The 25,344-nt window shown below is 59.5% G+C and overlaps 4 protein-coding genes across 8 annotated transcripts; 3 read left to right on the top strand and 1 right to left on the bottom strand.

Moving 5' to 3' along the window:
• The first annotated feature begins 396 nt into the window (after positions 1 to 396).
• SELENOW (selenoprotein W) lies at positions 397 to 4,146 on the top strand. The gene is made up of 5 exons (XM_053968522.1): positions 397 to 543; positions 1,121 to 1,145; positions 1,254 to 1,307; positions 2,088 to 2,162; positions 2,307 to 4,146. The coding sequence occupies exons 1-5, from the start codon at positions 512 to 514 to the stop codon at positions 2,379 to 2,381; spliced, it is 261 nt and encodes an 86-aa protein (XP_053824497.1). The 5' UTR covers positions 397 to 511; the 3' UTR covers positions 2,382 to 4,146.
• Positions 4,147 to 4,491: 345 nt separating this feature from the next.
• On the top strand, positions 4,492 to 7,677 carry LOC128802252 (histone H3.3A). 2 transcript variants are annotated; one of them, XM_053968520.1, is made up of 4 exons: positions 4,492 to 4,619; positions 5,120 to 5,263; positions 5,910 to 6,063; positions 7,478 to 7,677. In XM_053968520.1, the coding sequence occupies exons 2-4, from the start codon at positions 5,136 to 5,138 to the stop codon at positions 7,604 to 7,606; spliced, it is 411 nt and encodes a 136-aa protein (XP_053824495.1). In that variant the 5' UTR covers positions 4,492 to 4,619; positions 5,120 to 5,135; the 3' UTR covers positions 7,607 to 7,677. The 2 variants fall into 2 exon arrangements, with proteins under 2 accessions (XP_053824495.1, XP_053824496.1); XM_053968521.1 differs by lacking the exon at positions 7,478 to 7,677 and adding an exon at positions 7,358 to 7,429.
• Positions 7,678 to 11,224: 3,547 nt separating this feature from the next.
• On the top strand, positions 11,225 to 14,831 carry LOC128802265 (homeobox protein otx5-like). Of its 2 annotated transcripts, none has more exons than XM_053968548.1 (3): positions 11,225 to 11,585; positions 12,568 to 12,731; positions 13,907 to 14,831. In XM_053968548.1, the coding sequence occupies exons 1-3, from the start codon at positions 11,492 to 11,494 to the stop codon at positions 14,447 to 14,449; spliced, it is 801 nt and encodes a 266-aa protein (XP_053824523.1). In that variant the 5' UTR covers positions 11,225 to 11,491; the 3' UTR covers positions 14,450 to 14,831. The 2 variants fall into 2 exon arrangements, with proteins under 2 accessions (XP_053824523.1, XP_053824522.1); XM_053968547.1 differs by having other exon boundaries at positions 11,419 to 11,573; positions 12,580 to 12,731.
• Positions 14,832 to 14,927: 96 nt separating this feature from the next.
• Positions 14,928 to 25,062, bottom strand: BCKDHA (branched chain keto acid dehydrogenase E1 subunit alpha). 3 transcript variants are annotated; one of them, XM_053968543.1, is made up of 9 exons: positions 24,971 to 25,062; positions 24,106 to 24,258; positions 23,412 to 23,498; positions 23,217 to 23,325; positions 22,090 to 22,251; positions 20,527 to 20,733; positions 18,301 to 18,442; positions 17,215 to 17,386; positions 14,928 to 16,222 (listed from the first exon to the last, which is right to left on the bottom strand). In XM_053968543.1, the coding sequence occupies exons 1-9, from the start codon at positions 25,046 to 25,048 to the stop codon at positions 16,052 to 16,054; spliced, it is 1,281 nt and encodes a 426-aa protein (XP_053824518.1). In that variant the 5' UTR covers positions 25,049 to 25,062; the 3' UTR covers positions 14,928 to 16,051. The 3 variants fall into 3 exon arrangements, with proteins under 3 accessions (XP_053824518.1, XP_053824521.1, XP_053824519.1); XM_053968546.1 differs by lacking the exons at positions 24,106 to 24,258; positions 24,971 to 25,062 and adding an exon at positions 23,947 to 24,005; XM_053968544.1 differs by lacking the exons at positions 24,106 to 24,258; positions 24,971 to 25,062 and adding an exon at positions 23,741 to 23,894.
• Positions 25,063 to 25,344: the final 282 nt, after the last annotated feature.

Below are 25,344 nucleotides of genomic sequence, written 5' to 3'. Positions count from 1 at the left end.
TACTGGTTTCACTGGTCCCAGCGGTGTCCCGTACTGGTTTCACTGGTGGTCCCGTACTGGTTTCACTGGTCCCGTACTGGTTTCACTGGTGGTCCCGTACTGGTTTCACTGGTCCCGTACTGGTTTCACTGGTGGTCCCGTACTGGTTTCACTGGTGGTCCCGTACTGGTTTCACTGGTCCCGTACTGGTTTCACTGGTGGTCCCGTACTGGTTTCACTGGTCCCGTACTGGTTTCACTGGTGGTCCCGTACTGGTTTCACTGGTCCCGTACTGGTTTCACTGGTGGTCCCGTACTGGTTTCACTGGTCCCGTACTGGTTTCACTGGTGGTCCCGTACTGGTTTCACTGGTCCCGTACTGGTTTCACTGGTGGTCCCGTACTGGTTTCACTGGTCCCGTACTGGTTTCACTGGTGGTCCCGTACTGGTTTCACTGGTCCCGTACTGGTTTCACTGGTCCCGCGGTGGCCCCGTGCTGGTCCCGCCCCTCCCGCGCATGCGCAGTTGCCGCCATGGCGCCGCTCCCAGTCCATGTCCTTTACTGGTACCGGGGGGCCCAAACTGGGGGGGACCCAATTCCGGGGGGGTCCCTGAGCCCCGGGGGGGGGCCCAGTTCTGGGTGGGGGTCTCCAGTTCCGAGGGGGTCCCCAATTCCGGGGGGGGGTCCCTGAGCCCCGGGGGGTGCCCCAGTTCTGGGGGGGGGGGGGGGGGAGCAATTCTGGGTGAGGGTCCCTAATCCCGCGGGGGGGTCCCCAATTCCGAGGGGGAGGTCCCCAATTTTGGGTGAGGGTCCCCAGTTCTGGGGGTGTCCCCAATTCCGGGGGTGTGTCCCTAATTAATTCTGGGGGGGGTCCCTAATTCTGGGGGCGGTCCCAATTCTGGAGGGGGGTCCCTAATTAATTCTGGGGGGGGTCCCCAATTCTGGGGGGGGGGTCCCTAATTCTGGGGGGCGGATCCCCAATTGTGGTTTTGTCCCCAATTCCGGGGGGTGTCCCTAATTCTGGGGGGGGGGGTCCCCAGTTCTGGTTTTGTCTCCAATTCTGGGGGGGGGTCCCCAATTTCGGGGGTGTCCCCAATTCTGGGGGGGGTCCCTCATTTACCCCTCCCCGCCCGTCCCCCAGCGGAGCCTGAGGCTACAAACCCAAGGTGAGCCCCTCCCCCTCCCCCTTTTCTGACCTCCCCCCCCCCCAAAACCCTGCGGGGGGGGAGGGGGGGAGCCCCCACGCCCACCAGTGACCCCCCCCCAAATCCCAGTTTGAGAAGCTGAAGCGGGAACTGGAGCGGCGCTTCCCGGGAGCCCTGCACGTGGTGGGTCTGGGGGGGGGGGGGGGACCCCAAATTTGGGGGGGTCGGGGCTGATTTGGGGAGGGGGCGTGGGGGGGTTGGGGGGGGGGAGGGGGGGATCCGGTGATTTGTGGGGGGGGGGGTGCGGGATTTGGGGGAGCCACGGGGTTCGGGGTGAACTCGGAGGATTTGGGGGGAATTCACAGGAATTTGGGGGGGTCTTGGGATTTTGGGGTGAATTCACAGGATTTGGGGTGGATTCGCAGGAATTTGGGGTGGATTCACAGGAATTTGGGGTGGATTCACAGGATTTGGGGTGAATCCACAGGAATTGGGGGGGATCTGCAGGGTTTGGGGTGTATCCACAGGATTTAGGGTGAATTCACAGGATTTTGGGGTGAATTCAGAGGATTTGGGGTGTATCCACAGGATTTTGGGGTGAATCCACAGGATTTTGGGGTGAATTCACAGGATTTTGGGGTGAATTCAGAGGATTTGGGGTGTATCCACAGGATTTTGGGGTGAATCCACAGGATTTTGGGGTGAATTCACAGGATTTTGGGGTGAATTCAGAGGATTTGGGGTGAATTTGCAGGATTTGGGGTGAATTCAGAGGATTTGGGGTGTATCCACAGGATTTTGGGGTGAATCCACAGGATTTTTTGGGGAGGACAAAACCCCCACATGACTTTGGGGTGGGATTCAGAGGATTTCGGGGGGGATCCCGGGTGGGGGCGGGGGAGGTTTTTTGGGGTGGGGTCCCCCCCCAGGATTTTGGGGGTCACTCAGCTGTCCCCCCCCCCGAGCGGCCAGGGCACCCCGGAGGTGACGGGATGGTTTGAGGTGACCGTGGGGGGACACCTGGTCCACTCCAAAAAGGTGGGTGCCCCTCCCCCGCCCCCGTTTTGGGGTGTCCCCCCCTCCCCCACCCCCATTTTGGGGTGTCCCCCCCGGTCCCCGTCCCCATTTTGGGGTGTCCCCCCCGGTCCCCGTCCCCATTTTGGGGTGTCCCCCCCCACCCAGAACGGCGATGGCTTCGTGGACAGCGACCCCAAACTGCGCAGGATCGTGGCCGCCATCGAGTCCCGCCTGGCCTAGGCCCCGCTAGGGGGCCGCCGTCGCGACGCGTCGCGATATAGCGCCCGATATCGGCGGATGTCGCGATATATCGGGAGATACCGATGGATGTCGCCATGTACTGGCAGATGCCGATAGGTATCGCGATACACCAGGAAATATCAGGAGATAGCGCCAGGCGTTGCGATATATTGGGAGATACCGGTGGGTATCGCGATATATCAGCAGATACCAGCAGATATCACGATATATCGGGAGATACCGCCAGATGTCACGATATATCGGGAGATACTGCTGGGTATCGCGATATATCAGCAGATGTCATTGGGTATCGTGATATATCAGCAGATGTCATCGAGTATCGCGATATATCGGGAGATATCACCAGATATCACGATATATCGGGAGATATTGCCGGATATCGCAATGTATCAGCAGAGATCACCAGATATCGCGATATATCGGGAAATATCGCTGGATATCGCGATATATCGGGAGATATCGCTGGACATCGCGATATATCGGGAGATATCGCTGGGTATCTGGCGCCATCGGGACGTGTCGCGACAGCGCTGACCCCCCCGGCCCCCCGCCCCCCCCGCGCTCCATGACGGGAATCGCCGAAACGCCGCCGGCACCGGGCGCTGCCCTGACCCCGCGCGGGAGGGGCACGGGGCTGGGGGGGCCAGAGCCCACCCAAAATCCCCAAATTTCACCCCAAGTCCTGCCCTGAACCCCCAGAGCCCACCCAAAATCCCCAAATTTCACCCCAAATCCCTCAGATTTCACCCTAAACCCTCAGAGCCCACCCAAACCCCCAAAATTTCACCCCAAATCCCGCCCTGAACTCCCAGAGCCCACCCCAAAATCCTCAAATTTCAGCCCAAATCTCTTCATTCCACCCTAAACCTACCCTAAACCCCCAGAGCCCACCCAAAATCCCCAACATTTCACCCCAAATCCCTTCATTCCGCCCCAAATCCCTCAGAGCCCACCCTAAACCCTCAAATTTCGCCCAAAATCTTGTGGATCCCACCCAAAATCTCTTCATTCCACCCCAAAATCCCTCAAATCCCACCCAAAATCTCTTTATTCCATCCAAAACCCTCAGATCCCACCCCAAAACCCCCAAATTCCGCCCAAAACCCTCAGAGCCCACCCTAAATATCCCAATCTTTCATTCCGCCCCAAATCCTTCACGTCCCACCCCAAAACCTTTTATTCCCCTTTTACCCCCAAATCCTCCCTCTCGCTGCCTTCGCTGCTGCCGTTTTGGGCCAAAATCGGCTTTTTTTGGGATTTTCCTCCTGCGGAACGCTCCCTGGCAGGCTGAAAAATGGGGAAAAATTATCTTAAAGCACTGAAAATCCGCGGTTCTTTTGTTATCCCCCGTTTTTCAGCTCCCTGCTCCCCCACTCTGTCACTCCGTGGCCTTTTGGGAATAAAACGTTGGAAATTTGAGCCCGATTTGGGTGGGTTTGGGGCTGTTTTTTGGTTTTTTATGGTTTTAGGGGAAAAGGAGGGATGAGGGCTGCGCCTCCTTCCAGGCTCTCCAAAAATTCCCTTTTCTTGTTGAATCCTAAAAACCAGCAGCGTGGAATTGTGGAATTATTCGTTTTGGGAAGAAAAGGATGGCAAACGGAGCTGGGTTTTGGGTTGTTTCAGGGCGTTTTTTGGGATCAACGCACTCCGAGCTCTTCAAAGCTTAATTCCTTTACTTAACCCTAAAAAAACCCACATGAAATCGTGGAACTGCTCCTTTTGGGAATAAAAGACGGAAAACCGAGGCGGTTTTGGTTGTTTTTGTGGGGTTTTTTTTTGGTTTTGGTTTTTTTTTTGGGATCCACTGGGCGTTTTCACGGGAAGAGAGACCTGAGAGAGCAAAGCCTCGCTCCGAGCTCTCCCAAACCCCGTCCTCCAGCTTAAACCCCCAAACCCAACGCCCCGCAGCTGGGAAATTACGGGAATTACGGGATTTACGGAATTTATGGAATAAAAAAAAAAATAAACCCGGATCCCCCCCAAAGCCCTCAAGGCGCCCAAGATGGCGGCGCCCAAGATGGCGGCGCGGCCTCACCTCAGCCGACCCGCCCCGCCCACCCCGTTCCCGCCCCGCCGCGCGCGGGGCGCGACGGGAACCGCCCTCAGCCGGGACCCGCCATTTTCTGCCGGGAAAGGCGGGAAGGGGGAGATCGAAGCCGCCGCAGCTGCACCGCGGGACCCGCACGGCTCCAGTGCCGCCGCCAGAGCCGCTCGCAGGTACCGGGAGCGCGGCGTCGGTACCGGGGGGTGGTGGCGGGGGGGGAAGTACCGGGGAGGCTCCGGTGCGCGGGGTAACGGGGGGGGTGTGGGGGGGCCGGGGTCGCCTGAGGAGACGCTTCTCCTTAGTCCCGCCTTCCGTGCGGTGCCGCGCGCCGATTGGCCAGAACGCCGGGGCGCGATTGGCTGCGAGGCGCGTCCGTCAAAGGCGCGGCGCGTGAGCGCCGCCGCCCCGGCGAATCAGCGGGGGCCTCGCGGGGGCTTCTGGGTGCGGTAGTTCGTTGGCGGCGCGGGCGTCGCGCTCAGCCAATCAGGCTTCGGCGCGGGAAGCGGTCAGGTGATGCGGCGCGCGGGGCGCTGATGGGAGTTGTAGTCGCGCGGGCCGCGCGCGGCTCTCGCCCGGTTTTGTTGGGTTTTTTTTGTTTTTATTTATCATTATTATTCCCGTCCTTCCCGTTTTTCGCCCCGCTTTTCTCTCCCCCGGCGCGCTCTCGTCGCAGGCTGTGACGGCCCGGGATGGCCCGCACCAAGCAGACGGCTCGGAAATCCACGGGCGGCAAGGCGCCGCGCAAGCAGCTGGCCACCAAGGCCGCAAGGAAGAGCGCGCCGTCCACGGGCGGCGTCAAGAAACCGCACCGCTACCGGTAACTGGGGACACTGGGGATACTGGGAGGGACTGGGAGAGACTGGGGATACTGGGAGAGACTGGGGATACTGGGGGATACTGGGAGAGACTGGGGATACTGGGGGGAACTGGGGATACTGGGGGGAACTGGCCGTCCACGGCGGCGTCAAGAAACCGCACCGCTACCGGTAACTGGGGACACTGGGGATACTGGGAGGGACTGGGGGGCACTGGGAGGAACTGGGAGGAACTGGGGGAAACTCGGGGGGCACTGGGGATACTGGGAGGAACTGGGGGAGACTGGGGATACTGGGAGGAACTGGGGGAGACTGGGAATACTGGGGAAACTGGGGGTATGCTGGGGGGGACTGGGGATACGGGAGATACTGGGGGGTACTGGGGAGACAGGTGGGTGGCAGGGACAGGTGAGGTGACACAGGTGGGTGGCAGGGACAGGTGAGGTGACCCAGGTGAGGTGACCCAGGTGGGCGACGGGCACAGGTGGGTGACAGGGACAGGTGACCCAGGTGGGTGACGGGTACAGGTGACACAGGTGGGTGGCAGGGACAGGTGAGGTGACACAGGTGAGGTGACCCAGGTGGGTGACGGGCACAGGTGGGCGTCGGGGGCGGCCCCGCAGGTGAGCCCACGGTACCTGTCCCCAGCCCCGGCACGGTGGCGCTGCGCGAGATCCGGCGCTACCAGAAATCCACGGAGCTGCTGATCCGGAAGCTTCCGTTCCAGCGGCTGGTGCGGGAGATCGCGCAGGACTTCAAAACCGACCTGCGCTTCCAGAGCGCCGCCATCGGCGCCCTGCAGGTGAGGGCACACCTGGGCACACCTGGGGCACACCTGGGCACACCTGGGACACACCTGAGCACTGACAGTGACAGCCCAAAACCGACCTGCGCTTCCAGAGCGCCGCCATCGGCGCCCTGCAGGTGAGGGGCACACCTGGACACACCTGGGACACACCTGGGTATTGACAGTGACAGCCCAAAACCGACCTGCGCTTCCAGAGCGCCGCCATCGGCGCCCTGCAGGTGAGGGGCACACCTGGGACACACCTGGGCACACCTGGGCAGGTGAGGGACACACCTGGGTATTGACAGTGACGGCCCAAAACCGACCTGCGCTTCCAGAGCGCCGCCATCGGCGCCCTGCAGGTGAGGGACACACCTGGGACACACCTGGGACACACCTGGACAGGTGAGGGACACACCTGGGCAGGTGAGGGGCACACCTGGGACACACCTGGGCAGGTGAGGGACACACCTGGGTATTGACAGTGACGGCCCAAAACCGACCTGCGCTTCCAGAGCGCCGCCATCGGCACCCTGCAGGTGAGGGGCACACCTGGGCACACCTGGGACACACCTGGGCAGGTGAGGGACATACCTGGGACACACCTGAGCACTGACAGTGACAGCCCAAAACCGACCTGCGCTTCCAGAGCGCCGCCATCGGCGCCCTGCAGGTGAGGGGCACACCTGGGACACACCTGGGCAGGTGAGGGACACACCTGGGACACACCTGGGCACACCTGGGTACTGACACAAAACCGACCTGCGCTTCCAGAGCGCCGCCATCGGCGCCCTGCAGGTGAGGGGCACACCTGGACACACCTGGGACACACCTGGGCACACCTGGGCAGGTGAGGGACACACCTGGGACACACCTGGGCACACCTGAGCACTGACAGTGACGGCCCAAAACCGACCTGCGCTTCCAGAGCGCCGCCATCGGCGCCCTGCAGGTGAGGGACACACCTGGGACATACCTGGGACACACCTGGACAGGTGAGGGACACACCTGGGCAGGTGAGGGGCACACCTGGGACACACCTGGGCAGGTGAGGGACATACCTGGGCAGGTGAGGGGCACACCTGGACACACCTGGGCAGGTGAGGGACACACCTGGGCACTGACAGTGACAGCCCAAAACCGACCGGCGCTTCCAGAGTGCTGCCATTTGTGTCACCTGTCTTACCTGTGGGTTTCACACCTGTCTCACCTGTCTCACCTGTATCAGACCTGTATCACACCTGTCACACCTGTCTCTCACCTGTCTCATACCTGTCTCACCTGTGTCTCACCTGTCTCACCTGCGCAGGAGGCCAGCGAGGCGTACCTGGTGGGGCTCTTTGAGGACACGGGGGGTGACAGGTGACTCTGGGTGTGTCACACCTGTCACACCTGTCTCACCTGTGTCTCACCTGTCTCACCTGCGCAGGAGGCCAGCGAGGCGTACCTGGTGGGGCTCTTTGAGGACACCAACCTGTGCGCCATCCACGCCAAGCGCGTCACCATCATGCCCAAGGACATCCAGCTGGCGCGGCGGATCCGCGGCGAGCGCGCCTGAGCTCCGCCAGCTCCGGCCAAATTTGGGGGGAATCCGGCAAAATCCGGCAATCCCGGGCAAATCCCGGGCAAATCCCGGGCAAATCCCGCCTCCCCGCGGCTTTTTGGGGCGAATTCCTCCTTTTTTTGTACGCTCGGGGGGAGGGGGGCGGGGGCGCCCCTGGTTTTCTACGCGCGGTTTTTGGGGGGAAAAAAGGGGGATTTTGGGACGGGGGGCGGGGGGGAAATTGGGAATTTCGGGGCGGTGCTGTCGGAATAAAGAGAGAATCCCGCGGAAATTCCGGGTTCCTTTGGGGTTCATCCCGGATTCTTGGGGTTCCCCAAATCCCTGCCTTTCAGCCCAAAATCCCAGACCCTAAATTCCCAAAATTTGGGTTTTTTTTTTTTTTTTTTGGGGTGGTTTCCCCCGTTTTTTGTTGGTTTTCTTGGGGCGCTCGGGATATCCAGTATTTTGGGAATTCCCGGTTTTCTACGCGTGGTTTTGGGGGCAAAAAGGGGGAATTTGGGGGGGGGGGGGGCGCTGTGACCCCGACTGTGCTGGAATTAAAAAAAATCCCAGGAAAATCCCCAATTCCCTGGGAATTCCACCCAAATTTCTGGGAATCCCCACATTCCCGACCTTTGTCCCAAAACTGGGGGAGTGGGGAGGAATTAATTAATTAGGGAATGGGGGGGTTAATTAAGAACGGGGAGGGGGGGTTAATTGGGGTGGGCGTGGCTTCCCCACCTTCCCAAAATACGGCAAATCCCCGATTTCCTGGGAATTCCACCCAAATTTTGTGGGGATTTCTCAAATTCCCGCCCTTTATCCCAAAATTTCGGGAGTGGGGCGGGGTTAATCAGGGAACGGGGGGGTTAATTAAGAACGCGAGGTTAATTGGGGTGGGCGTGGCTTCCCCACCTTCCCAAAATACGGCAAATCCCAGGGGAAGTCCCCGATTTCCGCGGAATTCCACCCAAATTCCGGGGCTTCCCCAGAATTTCTCCCCAAATTCCGGCCCCGGCGGGGGGAGGGGGGGGCTCGGCGCGGGGAGGGGGCGGGGGATTATCCCGGGACATCGATGGCTCCTGACAGCCCGGGACAAATCGGGATAATCGGGATTAGGGGGGAGGGGCGGCCACCTGAGCCCCGGGAAAAGGGGGGAGGGGCGGGGGGGGGGGGGTTCCTCCTTTGGGTCCGAAAATTGGGGAAATTTGGGGGGGGGGGTCCGTGGGAATGTCCCCGTTTTTATCGTCAAAAAGAGAGGGGATCTTGACCGGGAAGTTTAATTTTTTGTACTTAAAAATATAAGGGGGTTTTGGTTAAAAAATCCGATTTTTTAAATATTAAAAAATAGGGGGGCTTTGATTTTTAAAAACCCAAGTTTTTATGTTAAAACACGGGGGGGGGTTGGTATAAATAGCCAATTTTTTTTATATAAAAAATAGAGGGAATTTTGATTTTAAAGAATCCTGGTTTTAATATTAAAATTAGGGGGGGGTTTTGATTTTAAAAATCCAATTTTTATGCTAAAAATAGAGCGGGTTTTGATTTAAAAACCCAATTTTTGTACTAAAAATAGAGCGGGTTTTGGTTTTAAAATCCAATTTTTCATATTAAGAATAGAAGGGATTTTGATTTAAACAATCCGATTTTTCAATATTAAAAATACGTGGATTTCAATTTAAAAATCCAATTTTTATATTAAAAACAGAGGGGGTTTTGATGTAAATATCGAATTTTTTTTTTTTAATAATAAAAAATAAATGGATTTGGATTTTTAAAAATTTAATTTTAATATTAAAAACAGGGGAATTTTTATTTAAAAAAAAACCCATGATTTTTATTGTTTAAAAATAGGGGATTTTGATTAAAAACCCCAATTTTTTGGAGATCGCTCGTTCCCCAAATTCCCGCCCCTCCCCCCCCCCCCCCCGTTGAGGCCCCTCCCCCGCTGTCCCCGCTGTCCCCGCGTGTCCCCGCGGCCCAGACGTGGCAGCTGGGCCGGGATTAGTGTCACCCCTCCCGGGAGGGGACACGGGGGGGACAGGACGAGACACCCCCCCCCCCCCAAAAAAATGTCCCCTCAGAGCCAGCTCGGTGTCACCCCCGTGTCCCCAAATCCCAATCCCAGTGCCAATGTCCCCAAATCCCAGTCCCGGTGTCCCCAAATCCCAGTGCCAGTGTCCCCAAATCCCAGTCCCGGTGTCCCCAAACCCCGGTGTCCCCACATCCCACTGCCAGTGTCCCCAAATCCCAGTCCCGGTGTCACCCCCGTGTCCCCAAATCCCGGTGTCCCCAAATCCCGGTGTCCCCACATCCCACTGCCAATGTCCCCAAATCCCAGTCCCGGTGTCACCCCCGTGTCCCCAAATCCCAATCCCGGTGTCCCCAAATCCCGCTGTCCCCTCCAATCCCAGTCCCAATGTCCTCAAATCCCAGTCCCAGTGTCACCCCGGTGTCCCCAAATCCCGGTGCCAATGTCCCCAAATTCCAGTCCTGGTGTCACCCTGGTGTCCCCAGATCCTGATGTCCCCAAATCCCAGTCCCGGTGTCACCCCCGTGTCCCCAAATCCCGGTGTCCCCTTCAATCCCAGTGTCCCCAAATCCCAGTCCCAGTGTCACCCCGGTGTCCCCAAATCCTGATGTCCCCAGATCCTGCTGTCCCCTCCAATCCCAGTCCCGGTGCCCCCAAATCCCAGGCCCAATGTCCCCAAATCCCAGTCCCGGTGTCCCCCTTGTGTCCCCAAATCCCAGTCCCAGTGTCCCCAGTGCCATTCCCAGTGTCCCCCCCCCGTGTCCCCTCTCTGTGCCCCCATGTCCCCCCCCATGTCCCCCCCGTGTCCCCCCCGTGTCCCCCCCGTTAATTGGTGCCACTCCGGATTAGCGCCGGGCCAATGTCCCCGCTGTCCCCCCGGATTAGGGGGTGACATCACCGCCTCCTACTTAAGGCTCCCCCCGCCGCGGGGGTGCCTCCCCTGCCACCGGCGCCGCTGTCACCGTGTCACCATCGCCGTGCCACCATCGCCGTGCCACCGGCGCCGTGCCACCATCGCCGTGCCACCATCGCCGTGCCACCGGCGCCGCTGTCACCGTGCCACCGGCACAGGTACGGCCGGACGGGGGGCGCGGAGGGGACAGGGCCACCACGGGGCTGGGGACAGGGGGACAGGGCCACCAAGGAGATGGGGACAAGGGGATGGGACCCCTAGGACCTTGGGGACAAGGGGACAGGGCCACCAGGGAGATGGGGACAGGGGGACAGGGCCACCACAGGGCTGGGGACAGGGGGACAGGGCCACCAAGGAGATGGGGACAAGGGGATGGGACCCCTAGGACCTTGGGGACAAGGGGACAGGGCCACCAGGGAGATGGGGACAGGGGGACAGGGCCACCACAGGGCTGGGGACAGGGGGACAGGGCCACCAAGGAGATGGGGACAAGGGGATGGGACCCCTAGGACCTTGGGGACAGGGGGACAGGGCCACCAGGGCCTTGGGGACAGGGCCACCACGGGGCTGGGGACAGGGCCACCAGGGCCACCAAGGAGATGGGGACAGGGGGACAGGGCCACCAGGGAGATGGGGACAAGGAGGTGGGACCCCTAGGACCTTGGGGACAGGGCCACCAGGGCCTTGGGGACAGGGGGACAGGGCCACCAGAGCCTTGGGGACACAGGGACAGGGCCACCAGAGAGCAGGGGACACCGGGGGACATCGGGGGACATCGAGGGGAGGGGGGGGCTCGAGGACACGGAGGTTATGGGGGGGGGCCGCATTTGGCACAGGGGGGGTGTTTTGGGGGGCACGGGGGAGGTTGGGAGGGGGGTGGGGACAGCTCTGTGCCCCCCCCCCGGTGCCATCGGTGTCCCCCGGTGTCCCCCGGTGTCCCCGCAGCCCCCCCGCCATGATGTCGTACCTGAAGCAGCCGCACTTCGGCGTCAGCGGGCTGGGCCTGGAGCTGCTGCCCCCCCCCGTGGGGTACCCGGGTACCCCAAAATTTGGGGGGGTCGCTGGGGGGGTGGGGATGAGGGACCCCCCCCCCCCAAACTCCAAATTCGGGGGGGTGGGGATGAGAGAAACCCCCCCTAAATCCCTAAAATTTGGAGGGGTCACTGGGGGGAGGTGGGGCTGAGGGACCCCTCCGTGGGGAACTCGGGTACCCCAGCATTGGGGGGGGGTCACTGGGGGGGGGATGGGGATGAGGGAACCCCCAAATCCCGTGGGGTACCAAAATCCCGGGGGTCTCTCCCCATTCCCAGGGGTCTCTCCCCATTCCGGGGGTCTCTCCCCATTCCCGGGGGTCTCTCCCCAACGCCGGGGGTCTCTCCCCATTTCCGGGGGTCTCTCCCCATTCCCAGGGGTCTCTCCCCAGCGCCGGGGGTCTCTCCCCATTTCCGGGGGTCTCTCCCCATTCCCGGGGGTCTCTCTCAATTCCCGGGGGTCTCTCCCCATTCCCGGGGGTCTCTCCCCAATCCCAGGGGTCTCTCCCCAACGCCGGGGGTCTCTCCCCATTCCCGGGGGTCTCTCCCCAACGCCGAGGGTCTCTCCCAATTCCCGGGGGTCTCTCCCCATTCCCGGGGGTCTCTCCTCCATTCCCCATTCCGGGGGGTCTCTCCCCAATCCCAGGGGTTCCCCCCCAATCCCGGGGGTCTCTCCCCATTTCCGGGGGTCTCTCCCCATTCCCGGGGGTCTCTCTCAATTCCCGGGGGTCTCTCCCCATTCCCGGGGGTCTCCCCCGATTCCCGGGGGTCTCTCCCCAACGCCGGGGGTCTCTCCCCATTCCCGGGGGTCTCTCCCCATTCCGGGGGTCTCTCCCAATTCCCGGGGGGTCTCTCCCCAATCCCAGGGGTTCTCCCCCAATCCCGGGGGTCTCCCCCAATCCCGGGGGTCTCTCCCCAATCCCAGGGGTTCTCCCCCAATCCCGGGGTTCCCCCCCAATCCCGGGGGTCTCTCCCCAACGCCGGGGGTCCGTGCCCCCCCCGTGCCCCCCAGGGACCCCCCGGAAGCAGCGGCGGGAGCGCACCACCTTCACGCGGGCGCAGCTGGACGTGCTGGAGGCGCTCTTCGCCAAGACGCGCTACCCGGACATCTTCATGCGGGAGGAGGTGGCGCTGAAAATCAACCTGCCCGAGTCCCGCGTGCAGGTGGGACAGGTGTGGGACACGTGTGGGACAGGTGTGGGACAGGTGTGACACGGGTGTGACACGGGTGTGACACGGGACAGGTGTGACACGGGTGTGACACGGGGCAGGTGTGGGACAGGTGTGACACAGGGACAGGTGTGACACGGGTGTGACACGGGGCAGGTGTGGGACAGGTGTGACACGGGTGTGACACGGGGACAGGGACACATCTTCATGCGGGAGGAGGTGGCGCTGAAAATCAACCTGCCCGAGTCCCGCGTGCAGGTGGGACAGGTGTGGGACACGTGTGGGACAGGTGTGGGACAGGTGTGACACGGGTGTGACACGGGTGTGACACGGGACAGGTGTGACACGGGTGTGACACGGGGCAGGTGTGGGACAGGTGTGACACAGGGACAGGTGTGACACGGGTGTGACACGGGTGTGACACGGGACAGGTGTGACACGGGACAGGTGTGGGACAGGTGTGACACGGGTGTGACACGGGACAGGTATGACACGGGACAGGTGTGACACGGGACAGGTGTGGGACAGGTGTGACACGGGTGTGACACGGGGACAGGGACACATCTTCATGCGGGAGGAGGTGGCGCTGAAAATCAACCTGCCCGAGTCCCGCGTGCAGGTGGGACAGGTGTGGGACACGTGTGGGACAGGTGTGACACGGGACAGGTGTGACACGGGACAGGTGTGGGACAGGTGTGACACGGGACAGGTGTGACACGGGACAGGTGTGACACAGGGACAGGTGTGACACAGGACAGGTGTGACACGGGAGGGGACCTGGGCACGGTGTCCCGTGCATGGGGCGGGGCGGGAGGAGCAGGTGAGTCCCAGGTGGGTGCAGGTGGGACGTGGTGGGGGGGGGGGGACGACACGGGGAGCCTCAATATCGCCGTGTGTCCCCCGTGTCCCCCGTGCCTCAGTTTCCCCGTGCCCCCCCGTGTCCTGCCGTGTCCCCCGTGCCTCAGTTTCCCCATGTCCCCCCATGTCCCCTCGTGTTCCTTTGTCTCCCCCGTGACTGAGTTTCCCCGCGTCCCCACGTGTCCACCCGTGCCTCAGTTTCCCCGTGCACCCCCGTGTCCCCCCCGTGCCTCAGTTTCCCCGTGTCCCCCCGTGTCCCCCCGTGCCTCAGTTTCCCCGTGTCCTCTCCCCCCCACCCCTCCCCACAACAGGTGTGGTTCAAGAACCGCCGCGCCAAGTGCCGCCAGCAGCAAGCCCAAGGCTCGGGCCCCCCCAAACCGCGACCACCCCCCAAAAAGAAGACCTCCCCACCCCGCGACCCCCCGCCGGAGCCCCCCCCGGGCCCCTTCACGCCCCCCCCGGCCCCGCCCGGGCCCCCGCCCGTGTCCATCTGGAGCCCCGCCGCGCTGTCGCCGCTGCCCGACCCCGCCGGGGGCGCGGCCCCGCCGTTCCGCGGCTTCCCCGCCTCGGGGGGCTTCGCCCAGGGCTACCCCGGCTACTTCGGGGGGCTCGACCCTTACCTGTCGCCGCTGCCGCCGCAGGTGGGCGCGCTCAGCCCCCTGGGCCCCGCCCCCGCCCCCGTGCTCGGCCTGGCCGCGTCCCCCGCGGGTTTCGGGGCGACCCCCGGGCTGGGCTACGGGCCCGGCGAGTGCCTGGAGCTCAAGGAGCCGGGCGGCGCCTGGAAGGTGAATTTCGGGCCCGGCGAGTGCCTGGAGCTCAAGGAGCAGAGCACCTGGAAGTTCCAGGTGTTGTAGGGCCCGGGGGGGCGGCGGATTTTGGGGGGAAATTCCGGGAATTCGGCCGGAGCAGCAGCGGAGCGCACGGACAGCGCCCGGGGCTCGGATCGGTAATTAATTAATTCTGGATCGCGGATCGGTAATCAATTCCCGGGACTCGGATCGTTCATTAATTCCCAGGACTCGGATCGTTAATTAATTCTGGATCGCGGATCGGTAATCAATTCCCGGGACTCGGATCGTTCATTAATTCTGGATCACGAACCCTTCACTAATTCCTGGGACTCGGATCGTTAATGAATTAGTTAATTAATGCCCATCCCCAAAATCGTGGAGATCCATTCCTGGAATCCCAGGATCCATTCCCAAAACCCCACAGATCCATTCCCGGATTTCCGGGGATCCATTCCCCAAATCCGGGGATCTATTCCCAAAATCCCGAGGGACCCATCCCCAAAATCCCAGAGATTCACCCCCAAAATCCCGAGGCTCCCCCTCTCCGAAAATGCCGTTTATTGGGGGGGATTTGGGAATTCAGGGGGGGGTGTTTTAGGGAATTCCCGGGAATTCCAGAAATTTCCAGAACTGCCGGGGCGGGAAAACCCCCCGGAGGTCTCCAGGTGGGATTTGGGGGCGGATTTGGGGAATCCCAGGGGGTGCTCAGGGAATCCCGGGATGTTTTAGGGACTCCTGGGATGTTTTAGGGAATCCCGGGATTTTTTAGGGAATCCTGGTATTTTTCAGGGAATCCCTGGGATGTTTTAGGGAATCCCGGGATGTTTTAGGGAATCCCGGTATTTTTTAGGGAGTCCCTGGTATTTTTCAGGGAATCCCCGGTATTTTTTAGGGAATCCCCGGGATTTTTTAGGGAATCCTGGTATTTTTTAGGGAATCCCCGTGATTTTTTAGGGAATCCCGGGATTTTTTAGGGAATCCTGGTATTTTTTAGGGAATCCCCGGGATGTTTTAGGGAATCCCCGGGATTTTTTAGGGAATCCCTGGTATTTTTTAGGGAATCCTGGTATTTTTTAGGGAATCCCGGGATTTTTTAGGGACTCCCTGGGATGTTTTAGGGAATCCCCGGGATTTTTTAGGGACTCCCTGGGATGTTTTAGGGAATCCCCGGGATTTTTTAGGGAATCCTGGTATTTTTTAGGGAATCCCGGTATTTTTTAGGGAATCCCCGTGATTTTTTAGGGAATCCCCGGTATTTTTTAGGGAATCCCGGGATTTTTTAGGGAATCCCCAGGATGTTTTAGGGAATCCCCGGTATTTTTTAGGGAGTCCCGGTATTTTTCAGGGAATCCCCGGGCTGTTTTAGGGAATCCCGGGATTTTTTAGGGAATCCTGGTATTTTTCAGGGAATCCCTGGGATGTTTTAGGGAATCCCGGGATGTTTTAGGGAATCCTGGTATTTTTCAGGGAATCCCCGGTATTTTTTAGGGAAATCACGGTATTTTTTCGGGAATCCCCGGTATTTTTCAGGGAATCCCCGGTATTTTTCAGGGAATCCCCGGTATTTTTTAGGGAATCCCCGGTATTTTTTAGGGACTCCCCGGGATTTTTTCGGGAATCCCGGTATTTTCTCGGGAATCCCGGGATGTTCCGGGGGATCCCGGGTCACTTCTGGAACTGCTGGAGCGGGTAGTGCTCCCCGTAGCTCTCCAGGTGCCGCTCCAGCTCCTCCCGCTGCCGCCGCAGCCGCGGGGGCATCTCCCGGTAAACGTCGGAGAAGAGGAGGCGAGGCGGCGGCTTCGGCTCCCGCTCCGCCTGCTCGAACGCCTCCAGCACCTGCGGAGCCCCAGGTCCCGCTTTTCCAGCCCCAGTTCCCGATTTTCCAGCCCCAATTCCCGATTTTCCAGCCCCAGTTCCTGATTTTCCAGCCCCAATTCCCGATTTTCCAGCCCCAATTCCTGATTTTCCAGCCCGAATTCCCGATTTTCCAGCCCCAATTCCCGCTTTTCCAGCCCCAATTCCCGCTTTTCCAGCCCCAGTTCCCGCTTTTCCAGCCCCAATTCCCGCTTTTCCAGCCCCAATTCCCGATTTTCCAGCCAGTACTCCCGATTTTCCAGCCCCAATTCCCGATTTTCCAGCCTGAATTCCTGATTTTCCAGCCGGAATTCCTCATTTCCCAGTCAGAATTCCCGATTTTCCAGCCCGAATTCCCGATTCTTCAGCCCCAATTCCCGATTTTTCAGCCCTAATTCCTGATTTTCCAGCCCGAAATCCCGGGTTTTCCCAGCCCAAATCCCAGTGATCCTTTCCCAGAATCCCAACTATTTCTCCCCCTAAATCCCAAGGATTTCCCGCCCCAAACCCCGATTATTTCCTGCCCCAAATCCCGATCATTTCCTGCCCCAAACACCCGGTTATTTCCTGCCCCAAACCCCCGTGACTTTCCCCCAAACCCCCGATTATTTCCTTCCCCAAACCCCGATTATTTCCTGCCCCAAAACTCCGTGATTTCCCCCAAAGCCCCAGTTATTTCCCCCAAACCCCGATGATTCCTCCCTGCCCCAAACCCCCGTGATTTTCCCCCAAACCCCCGATTATTTCCCACCCCAAACCCCAATTATTTCCTGCCCCAAAACTCCGTGATTTTCCCCCCAAAACCCCAATTATTTCCCACCCCAAACCCCGCTGATTCTCCCCCAAACCCCGCTGATTCCTCCCCGCCCCAAAACGCCGCGGTTTTGCCCCAAACCCCAATTATTTCCTGATTTCCCACCCCAAACCCCCGTTTTTTTCCCCAAACCCCGATTATTTCCCCCAAAAGCCGGGACCATTTTGCGGGAGCTCTTCCTCCAGTCGCGCTCCTGCCGCTCGTCCCACCAGGAGCGGCGCTCCAGGTAGAGCCGCAGGCGGGAGATGGGGTGGTCCTGCTTGTCCCAGTAATTCACCTCGTCCACCGAGCGGTACGCCGAGCTGTCGTCACTCGTGCTGTGGTGCCCGATCCTGGGGGAAAAACGCCGGGATTTGGGGAAAAAACACCGGGATTTGGGGAAAAATCCACTGGAAATGGGGGAAAATCCATTGGAAATGGGGGGAAATCCACAGGAAACCCAGGGGAATTGAGGGAAAATCCGAGTGGCACGCAGAGCTGTCGTCACTCGTGCTGTGGTGCCCGATCCTGGGGGAAAAACCCGGAGATTTGGGGAAAAAACACCGGGATTTGGGGAAAAATCCACTGGAAATGGGGAAAAAACCCAGAGATTTGGGGAAAAAACACGGAGATTTGGGGAAAAAAAACTGGGGATAGGGGAAAAAATCGACTGGAAATGGGGAAAAATCCACAGGAAATGGGGGAAAGCCCGGGGGATTGGGGGAAAATCCGAGCTGTCATCACTGCGGTGCCTGATCCGGGGGAAAAATGCAGAGATTTGGGGAAAAAACGGGGATTTGGGGGTAAAAAAGTGGAGTTTACTGTGGGGAAAAGTGGAGTTTTTTGCGGGGGGGGAAAAAGCAGAATATTTTGGGGGGAAAAAAGCAAAGTTTTCTGTGGGGAAAAGAAGAGCTTTTTGGGGAAAAAAAACGGAGTTTCTTGGGGAAAAACGTGGAAATTTTTAGGGGGTTAAAAAGCGGAGTTTTTTTGGGGGGAAAAAAGCAGAGATTTTTGGGGGGAAAAAAGCAGAGTTTTTGGGGGAAAAAATCCAAGTTTTGGGGGGAAAAACAGAGGGTTTTTTTTTTGAAAAAGCAGAGTTTTTGGGGGAAAAAAGCCAAGTTTTGGGGGGAAAAAGCTGGGATATTTTTTTGAAAAAGCAGAGTTTTTGGGGGAAAAAGCGGGGTTTTTTTGGGGGGGGAAAAAGTGGAAATTTTTGGGGGGTTAAACCCGGATTTTTCGGGGGGAACTGGGAGTTTTCGGGGCGCACCGGTAGGTCATGGCCTCGATGAGGAAGGGCTGGTTCTCGGCCACGGCGCGGCGCCGCGCCTCGCGCGTGGCGTTGTACACGGCGAAGACGTCGTTGCCGTCCACGCGGATCGACAGCAGCCCGTAGCCGGGGCCCCGCGCCGCTGCCGGGAGAAACGGCTCGGAGCCGGGGAAAAGACCACGGGAGCGGGGGCTTCCCTCCCACCCCCGGGGAGATGGAACCCCGAAATCCCGGGGAGATGGAACCCCAAAATCCCGGGAGATGGAACCCCAAAATCCCGGGAGATGGAACCCCGAAATCCCGGGATTTGTGCCCTGAAATCCCGGGGAGATGGAACCCCGAAATCCCGGGGAGATCGAACCCCGAAATCCCGGGGAGATGGAACCCCAAAATCCCGGGAGATGGAACCCCAAAATCCCGGGAGATGGAACCCCGAAATCCCGGGGAATGGAACCCCAAAATCCCGGGATTTGTGTGCCAAAATCCCGGGGAAATGGAACCCCGAAAGCCCGGGGAATGGAACCCCAAAATCCCGGAGAGATCGAACCCCGAAATCCCGGGATTTGTGTGCCAAAATCCCGGGGAAATGGAACCCCGAAATCCCGGGGAATGGAACCCCAAAATCCCGGAGAGATCGAACCCCGAAATCCCGGGATTTGTGCCCCAAAATCCCGGGGAATAGAACCCCAAAATCCCGGGAGATGGAACCCCGAAATCCCGGGAGATGGAACCCCGAAATCCCGGGGAATGGAACCCCAAAATCCCGGGATTTGTGTGCCAAAATCCCGGGAGATGGAACCCCAAAATCCCGGGGAGATGGAACCCCAAAATCCTGGGGAATGGAACCCCAAAATCCCGGGATTTGTGCCCCAAAATCCCGGGGAATGGAACCCCAAAATCCTGGGATTGGTGTGCCAAAATTCCGGGATTGGGGTCCCAAATCCTGGGGAGATGGAACCCCAAAATCCCGGGATTGGAGTCCCAAAATCCCGGGGAGATGGAACCCCAAAATCCCGGGGAGATCAAACCCCAAAATCCCAGGATTGGGGTCCCGAAATCCCAGGGAGGTGGAACCCCAAAATCCCGGGATTTGTGTCTCAAAATCCCAGGGATCTCCTGCCCCAAATTCCCGGGGCTTTTCCCACAAATTCCCCCCATAAACACCCCCTAAGAAACCCCTAAAACCCAAAAAAAACCCTAAAAAAACCCGAAAACCAAATCGCCCCTAAAACCACCCAAAGAAACCCTAAAACACCCACCAAAAAAATCCCCCAAAAAACCCTAGCAAACCCCTAAAAAAACCCTAAAAAAACCCCAAAAATCCCCCCCAAAAAAAAAACCTAAAAAAACCCTAAAAAAAACCCCAAAAAAACCCTAAAAAAACCCTAACAAACCCCCAAAAAACCCCAAAAAAAGTCCCAAAAAATCCCAAAAAAACCCAAAAAAAATCCCCCAAAAATCCCCCCCAAAAACCCAAAAAAACCTAAAAAACCCCAAAAAATCCCAAAAAAAACCAAAAAAACCCTAACCCCCCCCAAAAAAAAAAAACTAAAAAACCCCAAAAAAGGTCCCCAAAAAATCCCTAAAAAACCCAAAAAAAAAGTCCCCAAAAACAAAACAAAAAAATCCCCAAAAAGTCCCAAAAAAATCCCAAAATATCAAAAAAACCCTAAAAAAAAAAACAAAACCCAAAAAATCCCTAAAAAACTCCAAAAAAATCCCAAAAAACTCTAAAAAAACCCCAAAAAATCCCAAAAACACCCCTAAAAAAACCCCCTTAAAAACCCAAAAAAAATCCCAAAAAATCCCCAAAAAACCCCCTAAAAAAACCCAAAAAATCCCAAAGAAACCCTTAAAAAAAACCCCTTAAAAACCCAAAAAAATCCCAAAACAATCCCAAAAAAATCCCCCAAAAATCCCCAAAAAATCCCAAAAAAACCCCAAAAAATCCCCAAAAAAACAAAAAAAAAACCTAAAAAATCCCCAAAAAAAATCCCAAAACAATCCCAAAAAAAAACCCAAAAAATTCCCCAAAAAATCCCAAAAATCCCCAAAAAATCCCAAAAAAAAACCCTAAAAAATCCAAAAAAAAATCCCTAAAAAATCCCCAAAAAATCCCCCAAAAAATCCCCCAAAAAATCCCTAAAAAATCCCAAAAAAATCCCTAAAAACCCCCAAAAAAACCCAAAAATCCCCCAAACCCCCCGAAGCCCCCAGCGCGGGCACCGATGCCGTCGCCGCGGTACTGCTCGGCCGTGGGCGTGGAGATGGCGTAGCCGTTGTTGCGGCAGAAGAAGACGATGGGGCACTCCAGCGTGGCGGCGAAGTTGAAGCCGGCGTGGGCGTCGCCCTCGCTCGCCGCCCCCTCCCCGAAGTAGCAGACCACGGCCCGGCTGGCGTCCGCGCGCTTGATGGCGTAGGCGGCGCCCACGGCTGGGGCACGGGGAGAATGGGGTTTGGGCACGGGGAAAATGGGGGTTTGGGGGGAAAATGGGGGTTTGGGGGGAAAATGGGGATTTGGGGGGAAATGGGGGTTTGGGGGGAAATGGGGTTTGGGGGGAAATGGGGATTTGGGGGAAATAGGGGATTTGGGGAAATAGGGGATTTGGGGGGAAATGGGGTTTGGGGGAAAATGGGGGTTGAGGGAAATAGGGATTTGGGGGGAAATGGGGGTTTGGGGGGAAATGGGGTTTGGGGAAAAAAGGGGATTTGGGGGGAAAAATGGGGGTTTGGGGGGAAAATGGGGTTTGGGGGGAAATGGGGATTTGGGGGAAAAAGGGGATTTGGGGGGAAATGGGGATTTGGGGGGAAATGGGGTTTGGGGAAAAAAGGGGATTTGGGGGGAAAAATGGGGGTTTGGGGGGAAATGGGGTTTGGGGGGAAATGGGGATTTGGGGGAAAAAGGGGATTTGGGGGGAAATGGGGATTTGGGGGGAAATGGGGATTTGGGAGAAAAATGGGGATTTGGGGGAAAATGGGGTTTGGGGGGGAAAAGGGGATTTGGGGGGAAAATGGGGGTTTGGGGGGAAAATGGGGGTTTGGGGGGGAAAAACAGGATTTGGGGGGAGAAATGGGGTTTGGGGGAAAAATGGGGGTTTGGGGGAAATAGGGGGTTTGGGGGAAAATGGGGGTTTGGGGGAAAATGGGGGTTTGGGGGGAAAATGGGGATTTGGGGGAAAAGGGGATTTGGGGGGAAAAGGGTTTGGGGGGGAAAAGGGGATTTGGGGGGAAAAACGGTTTTTTGGGGAAAAGGGGAGTTTGGGGAAAAAGGGTTTGGGGGGAAAAGGGTTTGGGGGAAAAAGGGGAGTTTGGGGGAAAAAAAGGGAGTTTGGGGAAAAGGGGAGTTTGGGGGAAAAGGGGATTTGGGGAAAAAGGGGATTTGGGGGAAAAGGGTTTGGGGGAAAAGGGATTTGGGGGAAAAAAAGGGGATTTGGGGGGAAAAGGGTTTGGGGAGAAAAGGGGTTCGGGAAAAAGGGGTTTGGGGAAAAAAAAGGTGATTTGGGGGACAAAAAGGGAGTTTGGGGGAAAAAAGGGGATTTGGGGAAAAAGGGGATTTGGGGGAAAAGGGTTTGGGGGGAAAAGGGGATTTTGGGGAAAAAAAAGGGGGTTTGGGGGAAAAAAGGGGATTTGGGGAAAAAGGGAGTTTGGGGGAAAGGGTTTGGGGGGAAAAAGGGGATTTTGGGGGAAAAGGGGTGGCGGGGGCAGGGCCAGGTCCCGGGGGGCGGGGCCAGGCGGCGGGGGCGGGGCCAGGCGGCAGGGGCGGGGCGGGGCCGCGCCCAGGTGCGTCACCTTGCGGGATCTGTGTGGCCAGCGGGGACGAGATGGTGACGAAGTGGCGCTCGGGGCAGCCGTAGTGCACCGGCATCTGGCGGCCCTTGCCGGGGTCGCGGGCGTTGCCGTAGCACTGCGCCATGAACAGCTCCAGCGGGTAGCCGCGGTACAGCAGCACACCTGGGGCACACCTGCGTCAGCGGGGCTACACCTGGGTTACACCTGGGGGCACACCTGTCACACCTGGGGCACACCTGCATCAGCGGGGCTACACCTGTCACACCTGGGGGCACACCTGTTACACCTGGGGCACACCTGGGGCACACCTGCGTCAGCGGGGCTACACCTGGGTTACACCTGGGGGCACACCTGTCACACCTGGGGCACACCTGGTTACACCTGGGTTACACCTGTCACACCTGGGTCACACCTGGGTTACACCTGGGTTACACCTGTGTGATCTCTGTGTCACCTGGGGGCACACCTGCCGTCAGCAGGGCTACATCTGGTTACAGCTGTTACACCCAGGTTACACCTGTCACACCTGTTACACCTGGGGGCACACCTGCCATCAGCAGGGTTACACCTGTCACACCTGGGTTACACCTGGGTTACACCTGTTATACCTAGTTACACCTGGGTTACACCTGGGTTACACCTGGGTTACACCTGTCACACCTGGGTTACACCTGTCACACCTGGGTTACTCCTGTGTGATCTGTGTGTCACCTGGGGGCACACCTGCGGTCACCTGGTTACACCTGTCACACCTGGGTTACACCTGGGTTACACCTGGGTTACACCTGTCACACCTGGGTTACACCTGGGTTACACCTGGGTTACACCTGGGTTACACCTGTCACACCTGGGTTACACCTGTCACACCTGGGTTACTCCTGTGTGATCTGTGTGTCACCTGCGGGCACACCTGCGGTCACCTGGTTACACCTGTCACACCTGGGTTACACTGGTGTAATCTCTGCGTCACCCACGCCTCACCTGTCCCACCTGTGCCTCACCTGTGCCTCACCTGTGCCTCACCTGTGCCATCTACTCCTCACCTGTGTCCCACCTGTGCCACCTGTGCCTCACCTGTGCCTCACCTGCACCTCACCCACCTCACCCCCACCTCACCTGCGCCTCACCTGCCTCCCGGTACTGCCCGAAGACGAGGTCGGCGGCGTCGAGCGCGGCGGCGCTGCCCACGTGCGTGCCCTCCTCGCCGTAGTTGGTCATGTAGAACGAGATCCGGCCCTGCGGGGCGGCACCGCACCTGCAGCCGCCAGGTGAGCGCCCGGGGCGGCGCCCGGGGGGAGCGCCCAGGTGAGCGCCGGCCCTACCTGGCGCTGGGACTCGTACAGGATCCGGTCCATGGTGTTGAGCAGCGTCATCGTCCGGTAGAGCTTCAGCACCTGCTCCTTGGGCAGCTGCGGGGACACGGGCACCTGGGCAGGTGGGGCACCTGCGGGGCACCTGGGCAGGTGGGGCACCTGGGCAGGTGGGGCACCTGCGGGGCACCTGGGCAGGTGGGGCATCTGCAGGGAACCTGGGCTGCTGTGGCATGTGGGGCACTGGGCAGATGTGGCACCTGGGCAGGTGGGGCATCTGCAGGGAACCTGGGCAGGTGTGTCACCTGTCCCACCTCACCTGCCCCAGGTGTGTCCCTCACCTGGGGGTCCTCGCTGGGCCGCAGCAACTGTCCCATGTGTGTCACCTGTCCCATGTGTCACCTGTCCCACCTCACCTGTCCCAGGTGTGTCACCTGTCCCATGTGTGTCACCTGTCCCATGTGTGTCACCTGTCCCATGTCACCTGTCCCACCTGTCCCAGGTGTGTCACCTGTCCCACCTGTCCCAGGTGTGTTCCCTGTCTCACCTGGGGGTCCTCGCTGGGCCGCAGCATGTGTCCCTGCCGGTCCATGACTCGTGTCACCTGTCCCACCTGTCCCAGGTGTGTCACCTGTCCCATGTGTGTCACCTGTCCCACCTCACCTGTCCCAGGTGTGTCCCCTGTGCCAGGTGTGTCCTGTCTCACCTGGGGGTCCTCGCTGGGCCGCAGCACGTGTCCCTGCCGGTCCATGACGCGGTACACCGGGATCCCGGCCAGCACCTGCGGCTGGATGAACTCGAGGCGCTCGGCGAAGGCGGCCGAGGCGCCCGGGAACTGCGGCCGCTCCTCGGGGGACTCCTGGGGACAGCGGGGACGTCGGGGACATTGGGGACATCGGGGACACTGGGGACATCGGGGACATCGGGGGACATTGGGGACACCGGGGGACATTGGGGGGACAAAGGGGGGACACTGGGGACACCGGGGTCACAGCGGGGTCACAGCGGGGTCACAGGGACATTGGGGCTCCTGGGGACACCGGGGATGGCACCGGGACACGGGGACACCGGGACAGCACACCGGTCCCCCGCCATCCCCTCACTGTCCCCTCCGTCCCCCCCCGTCCCCTCTATCCCCTCTGTCCCCCCCCGTCCTCTCTGTCCCCCCCGTCCCCTCACTGTCCCGCTGTCCCTCCCTGTCCCCCCTGTCCCCCCCTGTCCCCCCTGTCCCCTCCCTGTCCCCTCCCTGTCCCCTCTATCCCCCCTGTCCCCTCCCGTCCCCTCCTGTCCCCCCTGTCCCCTCTATCCCCCCTGTCCCCCCGTCCCCTCCCTGTCCCCTTCCTGTCCCCTCCCGTCCCCCCTGTCCCCCCTGTCCCCCCCTGTCCCCTCCCTGTCCCCTCACTGTCCCCCCTGTCCCCCCTGTCCCCTCTGTCCCCTCACTGTCCCCCCTGTCCCCTCCCTGTCCCCTCACTGTCCCTCCCTGTCCCCCCTGTCCCCTCTGTCCCCTCCCTGTCCCCTCCCTGTCCCCTCCCTGTCCCCTCTGTCCCCTCCCTGTCCCCGTGCCAACTCACGGCCGCCGTGCCCCGGAGCCGCCTCGGGCCCAGCCCCGGGAGGCGCCGCCGCCACCGCAGCGCCCTCAGCGCCGCCATCTTCGCCGGGGGGCGTGGCCCGGCGGCGCCGCGGGCGCTGATTGGCCGCTCCAGGGGGGCGCGGCGGGGAAACCTGATTGGCTGGCGGGCGCGCGCACGTGGGGGGGGGGGGTTAGCCACGCCTCCTGGCGGCCTTATAAGGAACTGCATGGCCACGCCCACCGCGCGGTACGTGGCGCAGCTGAGGCTGGCCACGCCCCCTAAATGACCATAGAAGGCAATCCGTGATTGCCACGCCCCGAAATGACCTTTTAAGGGTGGTGGCTGCGCTGGCCACGCCCCTTGAGTGACATCGC

The sequence above is a fragment of the Vidua chalybeata genome, chromosome 35 (genome assembly GCF_026979565.1).
Source record: "Vidua chalybeata isolate OUT-0048 chromosome 35, bVidCha1 merged haplotype, whole genome shotgun sequence".
In the NCBI taxonomy this organism is placed as follows: domain Eukaryota; kingdom Metazoa; phylum Chordata; class Aves; order Passeriformes; family Viduidae; genus Vidua; species Vidua chalybeata.
This window is presented reverse-complemented; position numbering and strand designations above follow the sequence as displayed.